Here is a 23,063-nt window from a genome sequence, read left to right on the forward strand (position 1 = left end):
ACCCGTAAGAGAGACACATTTATAACACCACAGCCGTGATTGAGTTGTGCAATACAGATAATAATATAAGGAAGAAGACTACAAGACATTATGTTTCTTGTATTTAAATTTAAAATACATAGAGTTGTTGCTCATAGTGTGTTATATCTTAGAAATTTTTGATAGGATGTTTAGACATCAGAAGTGACTTCTAGTCAGTGTGTCATAAACAGATGTACTTAAAAATAAGAGAAATCTGCTTGAATAAGAAGCACTCATGTAATCTCCAGAAGATGCCTTGAGCGACCAGTTGCGGTCAGAAGCTTAAGAAGACAATTGGCCGAGGTCATGGTGGAAATCTCTTGGAGACCAAGTGAAGGTCAGGAGTCCATGAGTCATTGGATGTTATATCTCGTGGAGATCACTGAATAGTCCATTGCAGTCCGTCAAAACAGGTAGCTTTGCAAGGAGTTAGTCACAACGCGTTGTTGTGCATGTTACTAGATTGATGAACGTTATATCCACAAGTGATCACTGAACGGTTTAGTCATCTAAGGGTTAGTCACTCGCGGGTAGCTTGTGCAGGGTTAGTTACAATAGTTGGCTATGCAGGATAGTGAAACACGGCGGGGATCGTGCAGATGTAATCAAGTTTGGTTATAGTGGATTAAGATCTTTGTTGAGAAGTAAATCACCTGAAGAAGGTGGACTGGAGGTAGCCTTATTCAAAATGTGAACCAGGATAAAAATGAATGTGTCTTTTACTTTCTGCACTATTCTTTTTAACTTAGAACAATCAAGCAAAAGCTCCTCATAATTGTACTAAGCAAGTTAGAAGTTCTGATGACACCAAGAAGTTGAAATGAACATCTTATTGGTTATGTAGTTCTACATCCTCATGCTTCCGCAACATCAAAGCATATTCCAATGGATGATAAAAACGAAAGAAAGAAAAGACGTTATTAAAGAAAGAGAATTTTAATTGATAAAGAACACAATTCAACCTCCCCTTTCTTGTTTTTTTCTTCACCTTCACCGGTATCTTAAACCACGTGATCATGATCAAGTGGCTGCAGTCCTAAGGATATGATGGGGTTCCTGTACAATATTTCCATATGAACTTAGATCTAATGTCCCATATTTTGCCGCATTGAAAAATGTTTAATATTATAATAAATAAAACAAAAAGGGAAAAAATTTCAGAAGTACTTCTCCCCATAAGTGCATACTCTTTCCACTATTATTTTCTATAACTTATTTTAATTTAAAATAAAATAATTATGTATTAGATATTTTTTATGTTATTTTACATTTATAAGTTACTAGAACCTCTAATTTTACCAAACACTTCAATTAACATATTAGTTATCCGTCTCAACCATCAGCCATAAATTATAAGCTATCAATCATCAGCCATCATCCATAATCTATAAGCTAATAGTTAGCTTGTCAGCCAACTGTTGTTTTTACTAAATAGACCCTAAGTTGTGTCATAAAGCACACATTAAGCATATCCAAATTAGTAACTGTTATAGAGATAAATTTTTAGGTATACACGTACTTGGGTACCAGTACTTTTAATACATATTAATTGAATTTTTAATTTATTTTAAAATAAAATAATATAAAATGTTACACGACAATGAATAATTTTATCGGATTGAATGAGAGTACTGATATCTAATTAAATTAAGGGTAATGCTAACAAGTGCCCCAGGGGCACTGGTTAAGAGATTAAAAAGGTAAGTTGAACATTATTTAATAAAGTAAAAAAATATGTTTTTACCTAAAATATATGTATTAAATGAACTGAAAATATAAATAATTAACTTTTTTAAAGAAGATTAGGTGTATTCAATGCATTGAATCTAAAATATTTTATTAATTTGGAATGTTTAACCAGTGTCCCTGGGTACTCGTTAGCATGACCCTTAAATTAAATGTACCGGAGTGTCCATCATATTTTTTTAAAACTTTTAAGAAAAAAAAACTTTTTTAAATCTTTAATATCCTAATGAATTTCAAAAAATAAAATGGTAGCCTTTTATTTTTTGATATTAAATGTAGTTGACACTTTGCAAATCCTCAGGTTTAATGACTCGGTATCACTATCCTTACGGCCAAGCAAGCAAGTTGTAAATGGTAAGCACCAATAACAAGGTTGCATCTATGCGTATTTTAATATTAGTTTGTTAGAGCATATAATATATATACACCTGCTTACTCCATTTTCACTCAACCACTCCTCCACTTCTCATTTTGTAAGAGTTAGGGTTTCACTTTTTATTTTAGTTTTTATTTTTTTTTGCAGTTGAAGCAGCTGTTGCTATCCGTGGGATTTCTATAGTTCGTCACACGTGCATCAACCCTGAAATTATAAGCTGTTTTTACTCTTTCAATAAAAATTTAAAAGGGAAATGCTAACCAGTGCCCTTAGGGCAATGATTAAAACTTTAAAAATAGTAAATTTATCTTAATAATCTGCGTATTTAATGCTTCAAAAATTGAAATGTTAAATTTTTTATAATATATATATTTTTTTAGAATGTTTAACCATTGCCGTGAGGACACTGATTAGCAAGACCCAAATTTAAAATATAAAAAAAAATATTAATTGTTATGATTTTAATAATTATTGAAATGTTAAACGCCCATTGTGAGTATTAATTTCACACATATTAAAGCTGAATTGTTATTTGTAAAATAGTAATAATAAAAGGATTTCTTTTATTTCGCTCTCAACAACAACTAATTTAATAGGTTAGATAGCATTTGATAATAGTTGAGTTAAAATTGAATTTTTTTTTTTTTGGAATCGGTTGAAATTGATATGGAGCTAAAACTGAATTTAAGTTAATATTGTTATTACTGCCGATGGGAATTCTTGAAGGTCTTTTAAAATTGTCTTTGAATGCATGTTATATATCTAACTTTATTAGACGCTTTGGTATCTTTCTTCTTTAAATAATATGTTTTGTGTAATCGTTATATTTGAAAAAAAATTGTATCATATTATTTGTCATTTTACATTACCAATATAATTTTATATTTAATTTTAAAATTGTACCCTCTAGTAAATACTATTAATTTATTGTTTTTCACTCAATATTAATGAAGATAATTTCATAAAATCATCATTCTCTCCCTTTTATTTATTACAACAAACCATTTAGGACGGAAGGATTATATACTATTAGACTAACTTTTTGTAACTTCTTATACAAATTGTAAAGATTAAAAATGGAATGAAATTGAATAATATTATTCTTGGAATGAATATCAGGCATTTTATAGTCTTTTACTTGAAGCAAAACAGAAAAGCCACGTTTCATGGCAATTTATTTGAAAATTCAAAAGTAACTAAACCTTGAAAATAGGGCATCATACGACTAAGGATTGATTGAGAACGTGAATAAACGGGAGGGGATGATATTCAAAATTAGATATTAATTTTTTATTCATGTTCTCATAAATATCAAATCTTATGGTGTTATATTTTTTAGGATTATATGTTTTTAAATTTTCAAGTAACTTGCCATGAAAAATGACTTTTCTGTTTTGCACTATAAAGTGTCTGATTTATTTCAAGAACAATACAATTCTTTTCCATTTTCACGATATTTCTCTTATAAACTTAACATTTCCTTCATTACTAGTTGATGTGGACCCTAGTGTGGATCAAGGCTAATGATGTGGGTGACTCACACTTATGGGAGAGAATGTTGGGTTGCAAGTGCTAAAGTCCCACTCCAACATCTCAAATTATGTACTTTTAGATTGATAACTTTTTGTAACTTGTACAAATTTGCTGTATCTCAAATAAATTAAAAGAAATAATATAAAATAAGCGTGATATTTATTATTATTAAATTTTATGGTAGAGTGGGCGAAGAGTTTTTGGAGTTCTTCGGAGGTAGACTTTTCTTTTTCTAACTCTATGGGGAGATAGGGGGGGGGGGGGGGGGGGGGGTTGATTAAAATTTGGAGGAAGGATGTGGTGGAGGTATTAAGTAGTTTTAAAAGAGAAGGTTTCTTGGGGATTCACGTTCGGTGGAAAAATCATTTGTACTATGTGGTGAATATTTATTCTCCTTGTGATTTGAGCAGGAAAAATTTTTGTGGAATGACTTGCTTGCTTGTAAGGAGTCGTTCAAAGATGGGGAGTGGATTATGGGAGGAGACTTTAACGCCATTGAGAATACTAGCGAAAGAAAGGGAAGGGGGTTGTTATGAACCATAGAGAGTTGGACCTTTTTTCGAAGTTCATCATAAAGAGTGAGTTGGTGGATATTCCTTGCAAAGGAAAAAAGTTCTCTTGGTTTAGTGGAGATGGTAAATCTATGAGTAGAATTGACTGTTTTCTTTTGTCGAGTAATGTGGTTGATAGGTGGAAGATTTCCGGCCAACTTATTGGAGATAGAGACATGTCGGATCATTGCCCGATTTGGTTAATGAAGGATAATTCTAATTGGGGTCCAAAGCCTTTTAGATTTTATAACGAATGGTTTTCTCTTGGTTCGTTTGTTCCTTTTGTGGAGAAAGAATGGAAAAGTTTGAAGGTGGAAGGGAGAGGGGATTTTGTTCTTTAGGAGAAACTTAGGCTTCTAAAAGACAAACTTAGAAGTTGGAATAAGGAAGTTTTTGGGAAGATCGATCTTGAAATGAAGGAAGGGGTCTGTGATATGAATAAGGCCGATGAGAGGTTAGTTTCCGGTTTTAATTCTCCTTCTTTGGATGAAAACCCCTTTCTTAGAAAGGAAGCTTGTAGTAAATTTTGGAAGAATTTGAGAATTAAGGAGAATATGATTCTTCAAAAGTCTAGATGTTCTTGGCTTAAAGAAGGAGATGCTAATAGTAGTTTTTTTCATAAGGTTATGAAGCAAAGGAGGAGCCATAATCAAATTGGTCCTATTCTCTCTTCGGGAGAAATGATAGATTCGGTGGATGGAGTTAAAGAAGGATGTTTAATCACTTTGAGAAGAAATTTGTTGAAAAGGAGGTGGTGAGACCTTTGTTGGAAGGTATTCTGTTTAATTGTATTAGTAGGGAGGAGGCGAATGGTCTTGAGAGACCTTTTCTTGAAAGGGAAATAAAGGAGGCGGTGTGGAAGTGTGGTGGGAATAAAAGTCCGGGTCCGGACGGTTATTCTTTCCTCTTTTTTAAGAAGTGTTGGCATTTCATTAAAGAATATTTCATTCGCTTTTTCAATTACTTTTTTGGTGGGAATTCCGTATCGAAGGCCATTACTTCTTCTTTTTTGACTTTAGTCCCGAAATCCCTTAATCCCATTTCCTTGGATGATTATAGACCTATTTGTTTGGTGGGTTGTTTATATAAGGTGGTGGCGAAGCTCTTGGCGGGGAGGCTTAAAGGAGTTCTTAATTCGATCATTTCCGCTTGTCAAAGTGCCTTTTTTCCCGGTAGACAATTGCTAGATGGTGTGTTAGTAGCAAACGAAGTGGTGGATTATGCAAAAAAATAAGATAGTAAGTGTATTCTCTTTAAAGTTGATTTCGAAAAGGCTTATGATAAGGTTAGTTGGAGTTTTTTACGTTATATGCTTAAAAGGTTGGGTTTTGGGGAAAAATTGATGAAATGGATGGAAGCTTTGATATTTACTAGTAATATGTCGGTGCTCGTAACTGGGAGTCCTAAGAAGGAGTTTAGTGTTTCTAGAGGTTTGAGACAAGGAGACCCTCTCTCTCCTTTCCTTTTTGTGATAGTTGCGGAAGGTGTAACGCCCCATAAATTTCTTTATTTAATTTAATTAATTTTTTAATTAAATATTAGAATTAATTGAATTATTTGAGAAATATGGATTAATGAGGCTAAAGGGCCAGTGTCGCGAGTAGCAATTGGGGGGTGTGTCAGTTGCAAAGCCTTTTACTAAACAAAGATTATATTTTTCATAAAATAGAAAAAAGGAAGATTTTGTGAAAAGAGAACCAAAAAGGAGAAAAGAAGGCTGAATGTGAAATTGGGAGAAGAGCAAGTGCGAAGAGCAAGAGTATCCAAGAATTCGACATCGAGGTAAGGGGGGATTCTTCTCATTAACCTCTATTATGAGTATTATGAATGATTCGATTGAATTCGTATGTTAGGATTCTGAATTGGATTATATGTCGGTGTTTGGGGTTTTGTAGAGTTTAAGTTCAATTTATGGTGTGTGATGCAATTGGACTATCGTGAATGATGATTGATGTTGGATATTGATGTTAGAACCTGTTTGAAGTATGTGTAAATGTGCATTTTTGTGCGGTGATAAGATTTTGGACGTTTTGGTATGATTGGGTTCGCACTTGGAATGAATGAAGTGCTGCAGAAAAGTGATTTTTCTTCTATATCAGTAATGTAACCGGTTACATGAGGGAGGTAACCGATTACATGGTCTCAAATAAGCGAAGAACTGCATTTCGCGATGATGTAACCGGTTACATCATTTAGGTAACCGGTTACCACTGGGCGAAATTGAAAAATAAAAGTTACTGTCAGTGATGTAACCGGTTACATCATTTAAGTAACCGGTTACCACTGAAGCTTTTTGAAAAATATTTATTTTAAATAACCTTAACTTTTAAACCGTTAATTCTTTCTGTGCGCCGTTTCGAGAACCCGTTAGATGAATTAATCCCCTGTTTTATGAATTATATTAGGGAGTTATAACTTAAAATCATTTTTCTTGGTTTTGAGAATTGGTATTTGGTGGTAGATTGAGTAACAGTACGAACATGCTATGCGGTGTTTTAGCTAGTATGATTGCTGAGGTGATAATATATTGTTGTGTTAAATGTATTATGTTGTGGTAAATATCAAATGGTTGTGATATTATTATGCTTGTGTGTTGTGAATAAATGATTATGAATCGTTGGTGGATGTTAATGATGCGCATGTCGTGGTTGATGCATGCATTTCATAATCATGTTGTGGGTTGTATCCCTTATGGTGGTGGGACAGCGGTAGCTAATTCCCATCGTGTGGAATTAGTGAGAGAAGTAGCCGAATCTTTATGGTGGTGGATTGGTGAGATGGGTTATCCAATGCTTGGTACCACATGCATTTAGTTGCATTGCATTAGGTTGTTGTGTATAATTATAACATGAATGAAAGTTGTCCAATGTTATAATTTGTGTGCATTGGTATGGATGATTGCATTGATGAATGTTGCTATGCTATCTGAATATAATTGATTTGGGTGAATAATGTATGGACGAAGTTGTATTGTTTATATTCCTATAACATTTGTTAATGCGAATGACACTCACCCTTACTGTTGTTATTTTTCAGTTTGAGGAGTAGCTTGTGTACTTGGTGAGGATTAGCTCGTCAAGTAGTTCGTTAGAGTCCGTTGGATCTGTGTCATGCTCTGGCCGTGTAACACTGGGGACGTTATTTTAGAATTGGCTGATAAACTCTTGTTTTGTTTACAGTTTATGGTTGAATCATGAGTCTCCGACTCCGGATGTTTGATTCTTTAGTTGTTAAGAATATTCCGCTGTGTTAACATGCTACCTGAATAATTTTTGGTTTATCGTTCCTTTTATGGCATGACATGAATATTTATTTATTTTATTGGAGTTGTAATACCCTTTTCATGTTTTACTCTGATTTTGGTGTTAATTTTCCGCGGGGTTTAGAAGGGTGTTACAGAAGGCCTTTCGGGTTTAATTAGAAAATCTATCGAAGTGAGGGAATTTCAGAGGTTTACTATTTAGGGTTCTTGTAGTGTTGATGTTCTCCAATTTGCAGATGACACTCTTATCGTCAGGAATGGAAATTGGAAACATTTTTGGGCGATAAAGGCGGTGCTTCGGGCTTTTGAATTAGTTTCCGGGCTTGGTATCAATTATCACAAAAACAAGTTGATTGGCATAAATACTAATAGGAGTTTTTTGGAGGCGGCATCCTTCCTTCTCACTTGTAAGGTGGAGAATCCTAACTTTTATTTTCTTGGTATTCCTATAGGTTTCAACCCGAGGAAGGATGCCACTTGGAACCCTCTTTTGTTAAAGATGAAGAATCGTTTTAAATGATGGACGAACCGCTCCTTGAATTTGGGAGGTAGAATCACTCTTTTAAAGTCCGTGCTTAGCTCTTTGACCATTTTCACTATGTCTTTTTATAGAATGCCTAAAAAAGTGGTCAAAAGGTTTAAAGCTTTGCAAAGTAAATTTTTGTGGGGAGGAATGGAGGAAAAGAGGAGGATTCATTGGGTGAAGTGGGAGGAAGTGACTTTACCTTTTGAGATGAGGGGTTTAGGAGTAAAAAATATCGAGTTGTTCAATTTGGCTCTTCTTAACAAGTGGAGGTGGCGGATCCTTCAAGGGAATGACGGTATGTGGTTAGACGTTTTGAAAGCTCGGTATGGAGACATATCTGCTTTTACTTTTTGTGGTGGTAAGGGTTCTAAAGGTATTTCCTCTTGCTCCTTTTGGTGGAAAGACTTGTTTAACGTTAGTTCTTCTTTTTCTTTGGATCCTATTGTCGAGTGTAGTAATTTCTCTATTAATAATGGATTTATTACACCATTTTGGGAATCAAAATGGTTGAATGGTACTCCTTTGCAAGAAGCTTTTCCGGTTTTGTATGAATTTTCTTTCTTGAAGAAAGTTTCGGTTGCGGCTATAGGAGGATGGTCGGATGGTGTTTGGATTTGGGGTGATTTTGGAGTTTCCGAGGCTCTTTTGACTAATCCCGTTATCGTGGAAGATTTATGCAATTTGAGGATGAGTTTGGAGGATTTTAAGGGGTGGAATCCCGAAAAAGACAAAGTGGTGTGGACCGGAAATTCCGAAAATTCCTTTTCGGTAGCTTCGTGTTATTCCTTCTACGATTCCATTAGATTTCCTTTTGGTCCTCCTAATATTCATGAAGGTGAGTTTGGTTTGATTTGGAAGTTGGAGGTCCCTTTTAAGATAAAGGCTTTTGGTTGGAGGTTGTTTCTAAAGAGATTACCAACAAAGGACCTTTTGAAGATTCGAGGTATGCATCTTCCTCTTGAGAATCTTTAATGTACTTTTTGTGGTAATTGTTTGGAAAGTAGGAATCATCTCTTTTTTAATTATGGGGTGGTAAAGAAAATTTGGGATGAAATAGCTTGTTGGGTGGGTAAAGGGGCTAGTGTTAGTGAAGAGTGTTTGTCGAATTTTATGGATTGACACTTATTTTTTAGTGTGAATATGGTGAAAGAAAGAAAATTGGGGATTATTTGGCTTGCTACTTCTTGGGCCATTTGGTTGGTTAGAAACGGTGTGTGTTTCCGGAATGAATTATGGAATGTTAACGACACCGTTTGGAACATTAAGCTTTTGGCATGGAGGTGGTCTTTTGTGGGAATATTACTCGATCCAATTACTCTTTTTACGAGTTTTGTAAGGAGCCGTTGTTCTTCCTCTCGTAATTGTAATTGGTATATAATTTTCTTTTGTCGATTTTATCCGTCTCTTTTGTAATCGGGTTGGAGAACCATTAGTTCTCCCTTTTATAATATCTTGATTACTAAAAAAAAAATTAAATTTTATATTGAAATAAAATAAATATAGCAAATTATATAATTGATCTCCGTTTTAGAGCTAAAAATTATTAAGTGTCTTAATAACTTTTATATTTAAGATAAATAATAAAAAAAATAATTAAAGGATAATATGTAGTAGATATAATTACAAAATTATTTTTAAATGTGCTGCTTTAAATTATTAAGAGATTTAACAACTTTTGTATTTTCGGTATTAAATGTGACTAAAAATATTTAAAAATTTCTATATAAAATAATTGTCTCATAAGATTTTTTTAAAAAGGTAGTAAGTATTATTTTTATATTATTATTTTTACAGTAATGTTCTAAGAAAAACACACATCTTTTTTAATCATTAATATCCTAACAAATTTCATAAAAAAATGATAATCTTTTTCTTTTTATATTAAATGTATTGGGTTTATTGACTCGGTATCACTATCCTTACGGTCAAGCAAGCAAGTTGTAAATGGTAAGCACCAATAACAAGGTTGCATCTATGCGTATTTGAATATTAGGTTGTTAGAGCATATAATATAAAAACTCTTGCTTACTCTTCTTCGTGTCCTCTATGATCCATTTTCCCAATTTATATATTAAATGACCAAGAGTTCACCAAGATTACAAAAGGAGGCTAACAATAAGCTAAAAGAGAAGAAAATTACTATCCAAATGAACTCTAACTTAAATATAGCAAATGGTTTTTCTAAATTCATAGAAATTATAATTGGATTGAGTAATTTTCCCGATAAAGGACCACCTTCAAATTAACGCTTTACAACTCCAAACGACATCCCTAGCATTCCAAACGTTATTCTTGAAAATAATCACATTCCTACACAACCACAAGCTCCAAACAATAGCCTTCCTTTATTTTTATGTTCAAACTCCGATAAGAAGAGCATCACTTGGCAACACTCTCTTTAAAATCTATCATATTATCAAATGTCAAACCCAACATTCGGCCATCTCCTTCCAAACCACCTCCACCTTACTACAATATAACAACGCATGACTCAAGAATTCCGAGAATTCGTCACAAAAAACACGATGAATATTTGAAGAAATATATGATTCATAATACCTCTACTCACCAACAAATCCTTAGAAGGATTCCTGTTAATAAAACAACGCCAATCGAATGCTCTCACTTTTAATGACATTTCCATTTTCGAAATAACAGAGAAAGCTCCGTCATAACGATTATTTGGACCGAAAGGGATGTACCTTTTTCTTAGCTCCGCGTAACACGAGGAAACCGAGAACACGCCATCACCGGATGGCTGCCAGACAGTCCTGTCGGACCCCGTTGCTGGATGAACCGTGGCTGGCAGCAAGTTCTTCAGCGCCAGTAAGTCTGCAGCGCACGAAACAGCAGCCGCCGGAGCGACACCGAGGTTGTTCCACCTCCAAGATCCGTTCTCCCAACCTCCCATGCAAGCTGTAAAAACTTTCTGCAATTTTGAAAAATTATATAGAACCCGAAAAACAGTCTTGAGAGTTCGCCATCCACCCAATTCGAGGAAGAAAAACCATCCCCCACTTGGAATTTACAGCAGCTAGAAAAAAGTCATCCGATATGTTTTTCCCCACCGAACAAACATCTGCCCACCAAACCGAGCTACCACCACTATACGTTATCTTTTTACCGGCATTAACAGCTCTTAATTTGACATCTTCTACTTAGCCTTCAATATGCGATACCATAAAGAATTGGTTGATTCTAATATTCTCCATCTCCATTTAAAAAGGAGAGACTTGTTAAAATCATCCCTTCTTTTTAATCCAAGACCTTCGTCAACCTCCGGCAAATAAACATCGTTTCAATTTAGCCGATGTGTTTTCCTTTTCCCTTCCGTTCCTCCCAACAAAAAATTACTTTGAATTTTCTTAATCTCCCTAACAACCTTCAAAGGAGCTTAGTAAAAGGATAACTCAAAACCGACTTTATAAGAGTTAATTTCCCGCCAAAACTAACCCACCTACCATTCCAAGAACATAACCGCCTGCTTATTCTATCCACCAAAGGTTTCCAAGTGCTAACTCTTCTCGAATTGGAATCGATCATAATTCCAAGAAATTTGAAATTTTGTGATTCCGTTCTACAAGCAAGGAACGAAGAAGCCACTTCCAAGTAATATGAACTAAGAGTTAGGGTTTCAGTTTTTACCTGTTTTTTTTTTTTTGGTTGGAGCAGCTGTAGGGATATGTCCATCTAGGTTTTCACATTTTTGTTTCACTGCTAAGTATATGCCAGAGATCAACGTCTAACCTTTGTTCATGGTCAAACTTCTTTATAAATTTCTTTTATCGTAAGATTTCTTATTTGGACATTGTCACTGACACACGAAAAGTACAACTGCAGTAATCTTGTTCTCTATTCTAATATTTTGTTCAATTTATACTTCAAATCTAAAACCTCTCTTTTACAATACTAATTCACTGTATCTCATATAATAGACTATTAGACTATTAATTTTTTGTTACTTGTTAACTTATTGTATCTTAGTATGCTTGAACTTCTTGTTATTGTAATGCGAAAGGTTTTGGAAAAAAACTTATTATAGTCTGCTTTTCGTGACATCATATAGACACGATTCGCGGGATAGAGGAGTTAGACACAAGACCTGTGAGAGAGAAACATTTGTAAAACCACAACCATGATTGAGTTGTGCAATTTAGATAATAATATGAGGTATAAAAGTGATTCAATTCAATGGAATTAAGTTCTATTCCTTCTTGCTCAACACTCTCAGCAACCATTTGTTCAAGCCATTATTTTTAAAATTATAGAAAAATCCAAAAGACTAAAATTAGTTCTTCAAATAAGTTAAAACTTAAAACATTTTAGCTGCTCATATTATAACCTCATGACACAAACCCGAGAGGGTTGGTCTAGCGGTAGAGCTTGGGCTTTAAGGGCGTGCTTTCCTTGAGGTCCTGAGTTCGAAGAAATCTGGGGCCAACTTTCACAATATATCATTCTAGTACGACTAAGAACTCGAAATAATAGCTATCCAAATACACCCCAACTTACTTTTGCTAATATTCTTGGATTTACAAAAAGAAAACAACCATATTGATTTTATTTAAGTTTTGACTTTTCATGTGACTTTACCTCCATTTATTCTTTGAAAATAAAACCAGTGGTGTAAAATAATTTTAAAAATAAATTATAAAGAAAATAAATAAATTTTTATTCTTTGTGTATTTCCCCTTCTTCTTTATGCATATCTATACACTTATTCTTTTTTATCATAGATATATTCTTTTGTGATATAATCAGTAGCGGATTTACTTAAAATATTCGGGGGTGTCATAAATATTAATTAAAATATTATAATTATTATTCTTTAGAATTATATATAATTTTATAAAAATAAATAAACAAAAATCAAACAGATATATTTATATATAAAAAATAACTAATTAGTTAATTTAATATATTTATAAATTTTGTAAGATTTTCTAATTTAAATATAAATCAAAAAAAATAATCAAATTTCTATAAAAACTTTCAATATGAGCCTATATTAGTCTAAATTAATAAGAAAAATTATAAATACTTATTTAACAAATTTATAGTTATAAATTGTTAGTTTAGATAAACTTGAAAATAAAAACCCAATAAATTAATAGCCACTGCCAACACCAGTCCCTTCTTCTCGAGCATCATTCAACATTCACCGTTAAACTCTCTCTCTCTCTCTTCTTAATTTTTTTTAGCTTTTGACTCATTTAATAAAAATATCCTATTATTTCTCACTATCTCACCCATATTTTCCGCATCCGCATTGTATGCCTACTCTATAGGGAGAAGAAAGAAAAAACCACACGACACAACAATTCCTCTGAATTTTCCTTATTTCCTTCCTAATCGTAACCACTCATTTTCTTTCATCTGCTCATTGCTCTTCATTCAATTTTTCAATCTCTCAACAAATGCTCTCATTTTTCTTTGATTCCAGTTTTATCATCTTTTCATTTTCAATCCCAATTATCACGAGTAAAAAAAATAAACTGTTGCGAGAGTATGAAAATATCAGCATTTTACTGTTCCAACTGATACATTTTTATGGGAACGTATCCACGTTGATCAGCCTTTGAATAAAAGGATCACTGATGATGTTTTTTATGGGAAGGTATTCATTTTTTTGATTAATCACATGCCGATGTCGATGCATTGGTAGAAAATGTCTAATATTATCTCATTATACCTATGAAATAATATGCTTTCAAAAACCAATCTCTTCCCCTTCCTCTTCTAGTCTTACACTAAGTAAAGATCCACCGCATTAACCTTTCTTTCCTCTCTCTTTCAAATTTCTCTATAGACTTTACAAATCAATTTGTGACCTTTATGTGTATGATTTCTCATTTTAACATTTTTGGCACCTTCACCGGCACCGAAAAGTACCGTGAATCCTCTTCTCTATTTTGATATTTTATTCTATTTAGGTTTCAAACATAAAACCTCTTCTTTAAAACCCTAATTTTAAATCCAAAATTGCTAATTCTTTTAAATTCATTCAAATTTTCAGATCTCTTGTGAAATGACATAAAACACAACGCTCTGAAACTCATGCCATTTGTGACAATGTATCCAGTTGTATCCGTGATGGATCACAGGTAGGGATGTTCAAATAAACCGGTTATTGGATTTATCCATATCCATATCCATAACCGGTTATTAAAAACCGGTTAATTATCAATATGGTTTTAACCAAATCCATATTTTGGATATATTATTAATATGGTTTTAACCAAATCCATATTTTGGATAACCATATCCAACATAAAAATTTAATTGGTCTATTATTTTTAAATCACAAAAAAATATAAATTTTAAAAATATTTTGCAGAAAGAAAATAAAAACATAAAAATGAAAAATCGAGTTTTTCAAAAGTTCGGAAAAATCGAATTTTCTGAAAATACCAAAAAAATGAGTTTTTTTGAAAAATTGAAAAATCGAGTTTTTTTGAAAAATTGAAAAATCGAGTTTTTTTTAAAATACGAAAAAATCGATTTTTTCGGAAATACGAATAAATTCAGTTTTTTGGAAATACGAAAAAATTGAGTTTTTCTAAAATAGATGATAAATCGAGTTTTTTTCGAAAAAAAAATGAAAAATTGAGTTTTCGGAAACACGAATAATTGAGTTTTTCAGAAATATGAAAGAACGAGTTTTTTTTTTTGAAAAAATGAAAAATCGAGTTTTTTTTGAAAAAACGAAATAATCGAGTTTTTTTGAAAAATCAAAAAAATCTAGTTTTTTCGGAAACCCAAAAAAATTGAGTTTTTTTTCGGAAACACGAAAAAAATCGAGTTTTTTTTCCGTAAAAACAAAAAATCGAGTATTTTGGAAAAACAAAAAATTCGAGTTTTTTTGAAAAATCGTGTCTTTAAAAAATATGAAAAGTCGATTTTCCAAAAAAAAATTATTTTAATAACTTCATTTTAAATTATATTTTTAAAATGAAATTTTTAAATTTAAAACCGGTTATTAAATCTGGTTATGGATATAACCGGTTTATAACCGGTTTTGAAAAAATAAATCCGATTATGACAATTGGTTTTAAAATCCGGTTATGCTAAATGGATAATATATGGATATGGACTGGTTATGGATAATAACCGTCCATGAGCACCCCTAATCACAGGTAACTAACCTCCACTTTACTTAAGTTTTGTTTCCAAAATAATTTCTTTTCTTTTTTTATACTTCTAATCATTGTTTGGTTTTTCATATAGCTGCTGCTTCCACCAATTTAGTTTTGGTTATTGAGCTTTGCAGCACTTACCCAAAAGGACTAAGGTCTGTTTTTTTCCTTCTTGACTAAAGGTGTATGTTGGAAAATTATGTCACTATTGTAATATTTCTGCTCTCTGTCACTCCGTCTTCTTTCCCTTTCATGTATGGTTTTAAATTGCGGACCGCATCATCGGTTGTTGCCGCAATATAACGGTTGCGGTAGTGTCCGCATCTGCATCAGATCGTAATGGCGGTGTGATCGTAAATCACATTTAAAACCGCATTATAACGCCGCAACGACCGCATCATACCACTGCAATGGTCGGATCAACCTGCATCAAACCGCGTGTGCCCGCAATAGATTATATATTGCTAGCAAAAATCATTTAATCTATCTTCCTTTCTATTTTTATCCTAGATTCAAGGTATGTTTTGAAATTAATGATTTTCAAAGTGATGGCGAATTATATATGGCTAAATATATTTTTAGCTTCTGTAAATAGGGTAATATTCAATTTTATTTCCTCAAAAAAATTCCTTCAAATAATAGTTCTTGTAATTTTTTCCGTCGAAACATTTTGTCCCTCGAGTTAATTTCCACAAACAGAGACTTAGGTGGAATTTGTTTCGTTGATGAATGGAACGAGTTTAGTGAAGAAGAAGAATGAAACGAGTTGCCGTGAAGAATAAACGAGTTGGGAAAAATTAATGGAAGTAGCCAATCGTTGAGTCATTTTAATGGGAGGGACCAATACTATATATGGAGAAGTTTACCAGAGTTGTTATTTAAAAGAAAATTTGACAACAATAGTTAGGATTATTACCATTAATACAGTATATTTAAATTTATTATATGAATTACTTAAATTTATTATATGAATTACTTAAATTTATAATATACTAATATTTATTATTTTATTCTCAATATATATTAAAAAATTTATTTATACATTATACATTCAATAAAAATTAATTGGCATGAGCACCCATGGGATGAAATACTGATTGTTATAAAATGTCATTTAATAGTAACCAATCTCTTCCTCTTCTACTTTCTCTCCGTGCAATATCATTCAACATTCAACATTATTTCTCACCGTTAAAATCTCTCTCTCTCTCTCTCTCTCTCTCTCTCTCTCTCTCTCTCTCTCTCTCTCTCTCTCTCTCTCTCTCTCTCTCTCTCTCTCTCTCTCTCTCTCTCTCATTTTTAGCTCTTGACTCAATTAATAAAATTTTCCTATTATTTCCCTCTTATTAATTCTCCTATTATAAGCAAGAAATATTAATTATTTTTAGCTCTTGACTCAGTTAATAAAATTTACCTACATTACTTTATTAGTATTTGTTGTTCCAATAAAACTAATTATTTTCAATGCCAATTTATGGAAAAGCCACCATACTGGTAGTAGGAAATCATGGCTCAAAACAGTTTCAAACTGCCTCAGTCATCTCCGTGTTATTCTGGCATAGGGCATATACCGGTTCAATACCCTTGCCTAATGGGATATATAAATGATGCAATATCAATGGTTCCTCTAGACGGCATCATCTTGATTTTCAATGGATTCTTGCTTTTTCTTTGTTGGATCAGTAATCCAATACCAATATTAGTTGCAATTTATTAAAACCCATCGATTTGTTGATTTCTGTATTCAGTTTGTTGTTTCTGTTCTTCGTATTTCCTTTGTTGTGTATGTGAATTTTTATTGACACAGAAAGAAAGAACGACAGGCTCAAAAATGAAGAGAGTGAGATATTCGTTAACACAGAGAAATCAGGAACGACGACATTGTGTAAGTATTGTCAACAATCAGGTGTGTGAGGTTGAATATCTTATTTGCTTACTATGGTTATTTTGATCAACAGTCATTTAACTTGCATCTTTATGATCATATTGATACCAACCATAAGAATGCTTGCAACAAACACATGTCATTTTATAGGTATAGGTGTTTCCGATATTGTTTTTTTTTAATAAGCAATTCATTATAAAGCTCGCACTAGGGGTGCAACCCTTACAAAGAGACGCTAAATAGCGTTTGAACAAGATAAAGGAAGTTTAAACCATTCATAGTAAGTGGCATTGAACTTAGGATAATCAAAAGACAACCATCTCCACGAAAGGAAGATGATATTGGAACAAACCACATCATAGCAAAAAACTTCCCCCTTGAAGATAATGGAGTTTCGCATAATCCGAATGCACCAAATGATAGCAATCCAAATTATGTTTATCTTCACCCTATGATTAACATTTTTCACCTTATCTTGTAAGACTCCGTAATCCAAAAATTCCACTCCGTTCAATACCTCCTTTATACCCACCCAACCATACATTTGGTTCCAAATTTCCTTCACCACATGACAATTAAAAAAGAGATGAGAAATCACTTCCGGATGGTTGCCACAAAACACACAATCTTTGTTAATGATGCTAGAAACTCCTCTTTTCAATAACTCATCTATGGAAGGAATTTTTCCAATGAAGAATCTCCAAGTAAAGACTTTAATTTTAGGAGGAATTTTTAGCTCCCACATCACTTTCAACAAATTGATCAAGTGGCTAGGCCACACAAAAGATTTGAAACCATTAACAATATTAGAAACACTTCTTACCGAAAACTCCTTTTCCGAATTGATGCGCCACATGAAGCTATCCTCCTCCAATTCTACCGGGGTATAAGCGTTTAAATCGTCACAAAAACGGGCCCAAGAGGGCAGCCCCCGGGCTGCCGCAAACGCTGTAGAAGTGGCTGCCCCATTTGCTAAGACCATGGCTGCCCCGGTCGGCAAAACGGCTGCTGTCCCGTGCGAAAGTGCAATGGCAGCTCCTCCATTAAATAAGGCCTCCAACGCCCAATGGCGCTTTCCGTTGTTCCATACCAACACATCCGCCACCGCACAATTTTTAATGGTTGACAAATCAAACACATCCGGATAACGCTCACGAAGAGATTGATCTCCCAACCACAAACTATGCCAAAAAAGAATATTTTTACCATTTTTACAACAAGACAAAAAACAACCGGTAAAACCGCTATCAACAAAATCATCTAACAAGTTATTGTTAGAAATGTCTCTCCACCAAATTGAATCGTCATTTCTACTCATGTCTCCATTAGGAACTTGCATCATGAGTTTATGACAATGATATCTCAACGAAATGAATCTACTCCATATAGCATTATCCTCTCTCAAAATTCTCCACTTCCATTTCAAAAGAAGAGCTTTGTTAACTTCCGCCACATCTCTCACACCAAGCCTACCCTTATCTTTCGGTCTACACACATACTTCCACTTCACCCAATGTATACACTTTTTAACCTCCCTCCCTTCCCATAAAAAGTCACTTTGAAGCCTTCTTAATTATCTCTTGTAACACCTTACCCGGAGCTTTAAAAAACGATAACGTGAAGGTTGGTATGGCATTTAAAACCGCATTTACAAGGGTAACTCTTCCCCCCAAAGAAATACATTTCACAATAAAACTGAAAAATATGATCTATTAACCAGAGAACAAAACCTATACATAAGTCAACAAAAGAACAAAACCTATACAAAGTCAACAAATGTTAAGATGAAAGAAAACAAAATTTGTTACCGCCATTATTTCAACCAAAAAAGAGAAAAAAATTTCAACAATAATAGGCTAATAGTAATAGTTCTGTGATCTATTCAGGACATGAGTTAAGAAGAAGGGTCCCCATTGGCTTCTTGATAATTCTATATCTCATTCCTCTTTATGGCACTGGCAATAGCCTGCAAAGGAATTTTGGAGGCAAGGCTGATTTCATATGTCTTGGAACGGAAGGAGAATAGAATTATCAAGTAGCCAGTTGGGGTGCTTCATATTATACTGAGGTAATAGTGTGTGGTTTTCATAACTTAATATATATATATAAATAAAATATATATATATTAGGTTATGAAAACCACGCACTGTTTGGCAGCATGTTGCCTCAGTATAATATGAAGCACCCTAATTGGCTACTTGATAATTCTCTTCTCCTTCCGTTCCAAGACATATGAAATCAGCCTTGCCTCCAAAATTCCTTTCCAGGCTATTGCTAATGCCTTAAAGAGGAATGAGATAGAGAATTATCAAGAAGCCAATGGGGACCCTTCTTCTTAACTCATGTCCTGAATAGATCACAGAACTATTACTATTAGTCTACTATTGTTGAAATTTTGTTCGCTTTTTTGGTTGAAATAATGGCTATAACAAATTTTGTTTTCTTTCATCTTAACATTTGTTGACTTATGCATAGGTTTTGTTGACTTATCACAAACTTTTTTGGTTTTCTTTCACCCCAAACATTTGAGAATCAAACTTTCATTTGAAAAAATATAATGTGAGTTTCCCAAGTTTTTTAAATATCAAGTTTCCATTATGCTTATCTTGGATACTCTGTTAACTCTGACAACAAAAATTCAAAACAATTCCCTAAGTTGCCTCTTGGCGTTATTGGTCTTGTGGTTTTCTATCTTAACTCTTAATTTATATTATCTTCCCCGAAATGTAGTGGGTTGTATAAGTTTGTGATCATTTCAAAAAATGTTGATGGCGGGGAAGAAGCCTTCTCGATGTCTTGTTGATCATGTTCTAGTTTTTGTTCATGGTCCTAATAAAACTCAAGTAGTTCTCATTTTCTTACATTTTCATTTATGTTCATGTCTTCTTTTTGATCCACTTATGTATAAATAATATCTATGATTAATGAGTTTAGGGTATGTTAGATGGAGGATTTTAAAGAGGATATGAAAGTTTTTTTTCTAGGTTAAGGAGGCTGTAAAATGTTCAAATTATGTTTGATTTAAGTTGAAATAAATATGATTACCAAAGTATAGACTTATTCCTCCAAAACTCTTTTGATTCTTACGGGCAATTGGTTTAGTTTCCTCTCTATATACATTCTCACAAAATGTGAAATATGTAAACTAAGAAAATCGTGATGGTAAGCTACAGAAACAGAATTTTAAAATATGTTTCAACTTTTCAAGAATTTCAGTCCTCTTTTCCATTTGAGTTGTGGACATCCTATGGCTGATACTTAGAAGTGTATTCTATTATATATTTAATTAGTTTCTTTTAGCAGAATTTGCACTAAATTTTCTTTTGATGAACATGTTCCTTAGTCATCATGAAACCGGTATATCTACATGTATTGCTTCTCCATGTCAATAATCAATAATTTTTAAATATATCGATTGATTCAACTTTTGTGTGTTACCTGCATTCCTATCATAAACATGATGTACTCTTTATCTTCATATTCATGTCGCTTGGCTGATATTTTAAATGATTATATCTTATAGATTTTCAACTTTAGAGACAAGTCCATAAACAAATGGCTGAAGATGACTCAAGTAACAACTAATGTTTCCCTCACTAAAGATTCATTGTGACTTGATAAAGAATTTCAATGTGATAGGCAGGTTACTTTACTCCTAATTGGCTTTATTGTTACGTGAAAACAGTAATCAAATCGATGCATATATGATATATCCAAGTAGAATGATCTTGAAGATGCAACTGGGAGAACCGATGGTTAATATATTTGAATCGGTAAGTCAGTTTTATTAGTATTTTAAAATTATGTTGCAGATTTCATAGTAGACTGAAGCACATGCATAAAGAGTAAATTAAATCACATGTACAATGAATGATTTCAAGTTTTATCTTCTCATAGTAAAAATAAAAACAATTATACATTGGAGAACTCTTAGTTCTCCCTTATATATGATTTACATATTATGTTGTCAAATTGTTTGGTCATCTTTTTTTTGTGTAAGCAAGAAATATATTAATGAGAGAACTAAGGGTTCTCCAACCTTGATACACAAAACCGGAACAAGTCCGACAAAAAAAAACAATATTACAAACCAATTACAATTACGATAAAAAAGACACCGGGTCTTTACAAAAATCGTAAAAGTTACAATTGGAATATGTAATATCTCCAAAAGAAGACCATCTCCACACTAAGATCTTGATTTTCCACACAATATCATTTACATTCCAAACCTCCTGACTAAAGCAAAAACTATTTCTAGTTAGCCAAATTATCCAACAAGTGGCCAACCATAACACCCCCAATTTACCTTCTTTGATTCTTCTCATACAACTCATGGTATACCATTCCTTAAAAAGTGGAATGCAATCTTCTTCCTTCCATCCCGAATAATCCACCCACTCACCAATGTCTTTCCAAACAAGTTTAATAACATTACATTTAATAAAAATATGGTCTCTATCTTCCAAATGTAATCCACAGAAAACACAAAATAAATTAGAAGCGGGCAAGGCAATACCTCTAACTTTCAATAAATCTTTGGTTGGTAGCCTATTCACAAAAAGTCTCCAAGCAAAGGCCTTTATTTTGAAAGGGACCTCCATCTTCCAAATCTTTTCCAACACATCATCATTCCTATTGATAGGACCAAAAGGAACACGCCGGCTAGCATACCGACTATAACAAGATGATACCGAAAAGCACTTATCCTTCTCACAATTCCAACACACGGAATCCTTCTCCGAACTACACCCCTCAAAAGTTTCTAAGTAATTCCGTAATGACATTAGCTTAGAAAATAATCCTACCTCAACCGCCTCTTCCTCCGAAATGCCCAAATCCCCCCATTTCCAAATACCATCATTCCACCCTCCCATAACCGCCACGGAAACATTTTTCAACAAAGAAATAGCATAAAGTTCCGGAAAAACATCCGACAAACAAGCATCATTTAACCAACAAGCCTCCCAAAACGGTGTGTTACACCCATTACCCACTTTAAAACAACAATTCTCAATAAAGGGATCTTTATGAAAAGGAGACGTTTTACTAACCTTTAGCAAGTCAGGCCACCAAAATGAGGACGAAGAATCCTTGATTAAATTCTCGCCACCGCAAAGTTGCACATTAAGATCACCGTAACGCGCCTTCAAAATATCCAACCACAAAGCCTCCCCCCCTTTAGCAATTCTCCACCTCCACTTATTTAAAAGAGCTAAATTGAAATCATTTAAATCCTTAATATTTAAACCTCCTTTTAAATAAGGCAAAGTCACACTCCTCCAACTAACCCAATGAATTTTCCGATTCTCGCTTACCCCTCCCCAAAGAAAATTGCTTTGCAATTTAGTAAATTCATTCACCACTTTAGCCGGCATCTTGAAAAAGGACATGGTAAATATAGCTAGAGAGCTCAAGATAGACTTTAATAGAGTTATTCTTCCTCCAAGATTCAAAAACCGGTTTTTCCAACCCAACAAGCGAAGCTTCATCTTTTCCAAAAGCGGATTCCAAGTGCTCTCCTTCCTTGGATTAAATCCAATAGGAATACCTAGAAAATAGAATTTTCCGCTTTCAAGTTTGCAAGAAAGATACAAAGATGCCGCTTCCAAAAAGTTGGATGAAACGTTAATCCCAATCAATTTGCTTTTATGAAAATTAATTCCAAGACCCGAAACCAATTCGAAAGCTCTCAACACAATCTTGACCGCCTTAACATGTTTCCACGAACCTTCCCCAACTAAGAGAGTATCATCCGCAAATTGGAGAATATCCACACAACACGACCGGTTGATCACAAAGTTCTCATACTCACCAATCTCGATGGATTTGCGAACCAATCTCGAAAGAGCCTCCGCCACCATAACAAAAAGAAAAGGCGATAAAGGATCACCTTGTCTTAAACCCCTCTTCACCATGAACTCTCTAGTAGGACTCCCGTTTACCACCACCGACATGTCACTTTTAAAAACCAATAATTCCATCCACCTCCTCCATTTTCCTCCAAAACCCATTTTCAAAAATAAG

General features: G+C 33.5%; 1 protein-coding gene and 1 long non-coding RNA gene across 2 annotated transcripts; one reads left to right on the plus strand and one right to left on the minus strand.

The window, feature by feature from the left end:
• Positions 1-13,463: 13,463 nt before the first annotated feature.
• LOC131636114 (uncharacterized) lies at positions 13,464-15,403 on the plus strand. The gene is made up of 3 exons (XR_009293962.1): positions 13,464-13,632; positions 14,032-14,119; positions 15,243-15,403. It is a non-coding gene; the product is annotated as an uncharacterized LOC131636114 (long non-coding RNA).
• Positions 15,404-17,271: 1,868 nt separating this feature from the next.
• Positions 17,272-18,378, minus strand: LOC131636104 (uncharacterized). Its single transcript, XM_058906755.1, has one exon. The coding sequence runs from the start codon at positions 18,376-18,378 to the stop codon at positions 17,272-17,274; it is 1,107 nt and encodes a 368-aa protein (XP_058762738.1).
• Positions 18,379-23,063: the final 4,685 nt, after the last annotated feature.

Source organism: Vicia villosa, unplaced genomic scaffold (genome assembly GCF_029867415.1).
Source record: "Vicia villosa cultivar HV-30 ecotype Madison, WI unplaced genomic scaffold, Vvil1.0 ctg.001633F_1_1, whole genome shotgun sequence".
NCBI classification, from domain to species: Eukaryota; Viridiplantae; Streptophyta; class Magnoliopsida; order Fabales; family Fabaceae; genus Vicia; species Vicia villosa.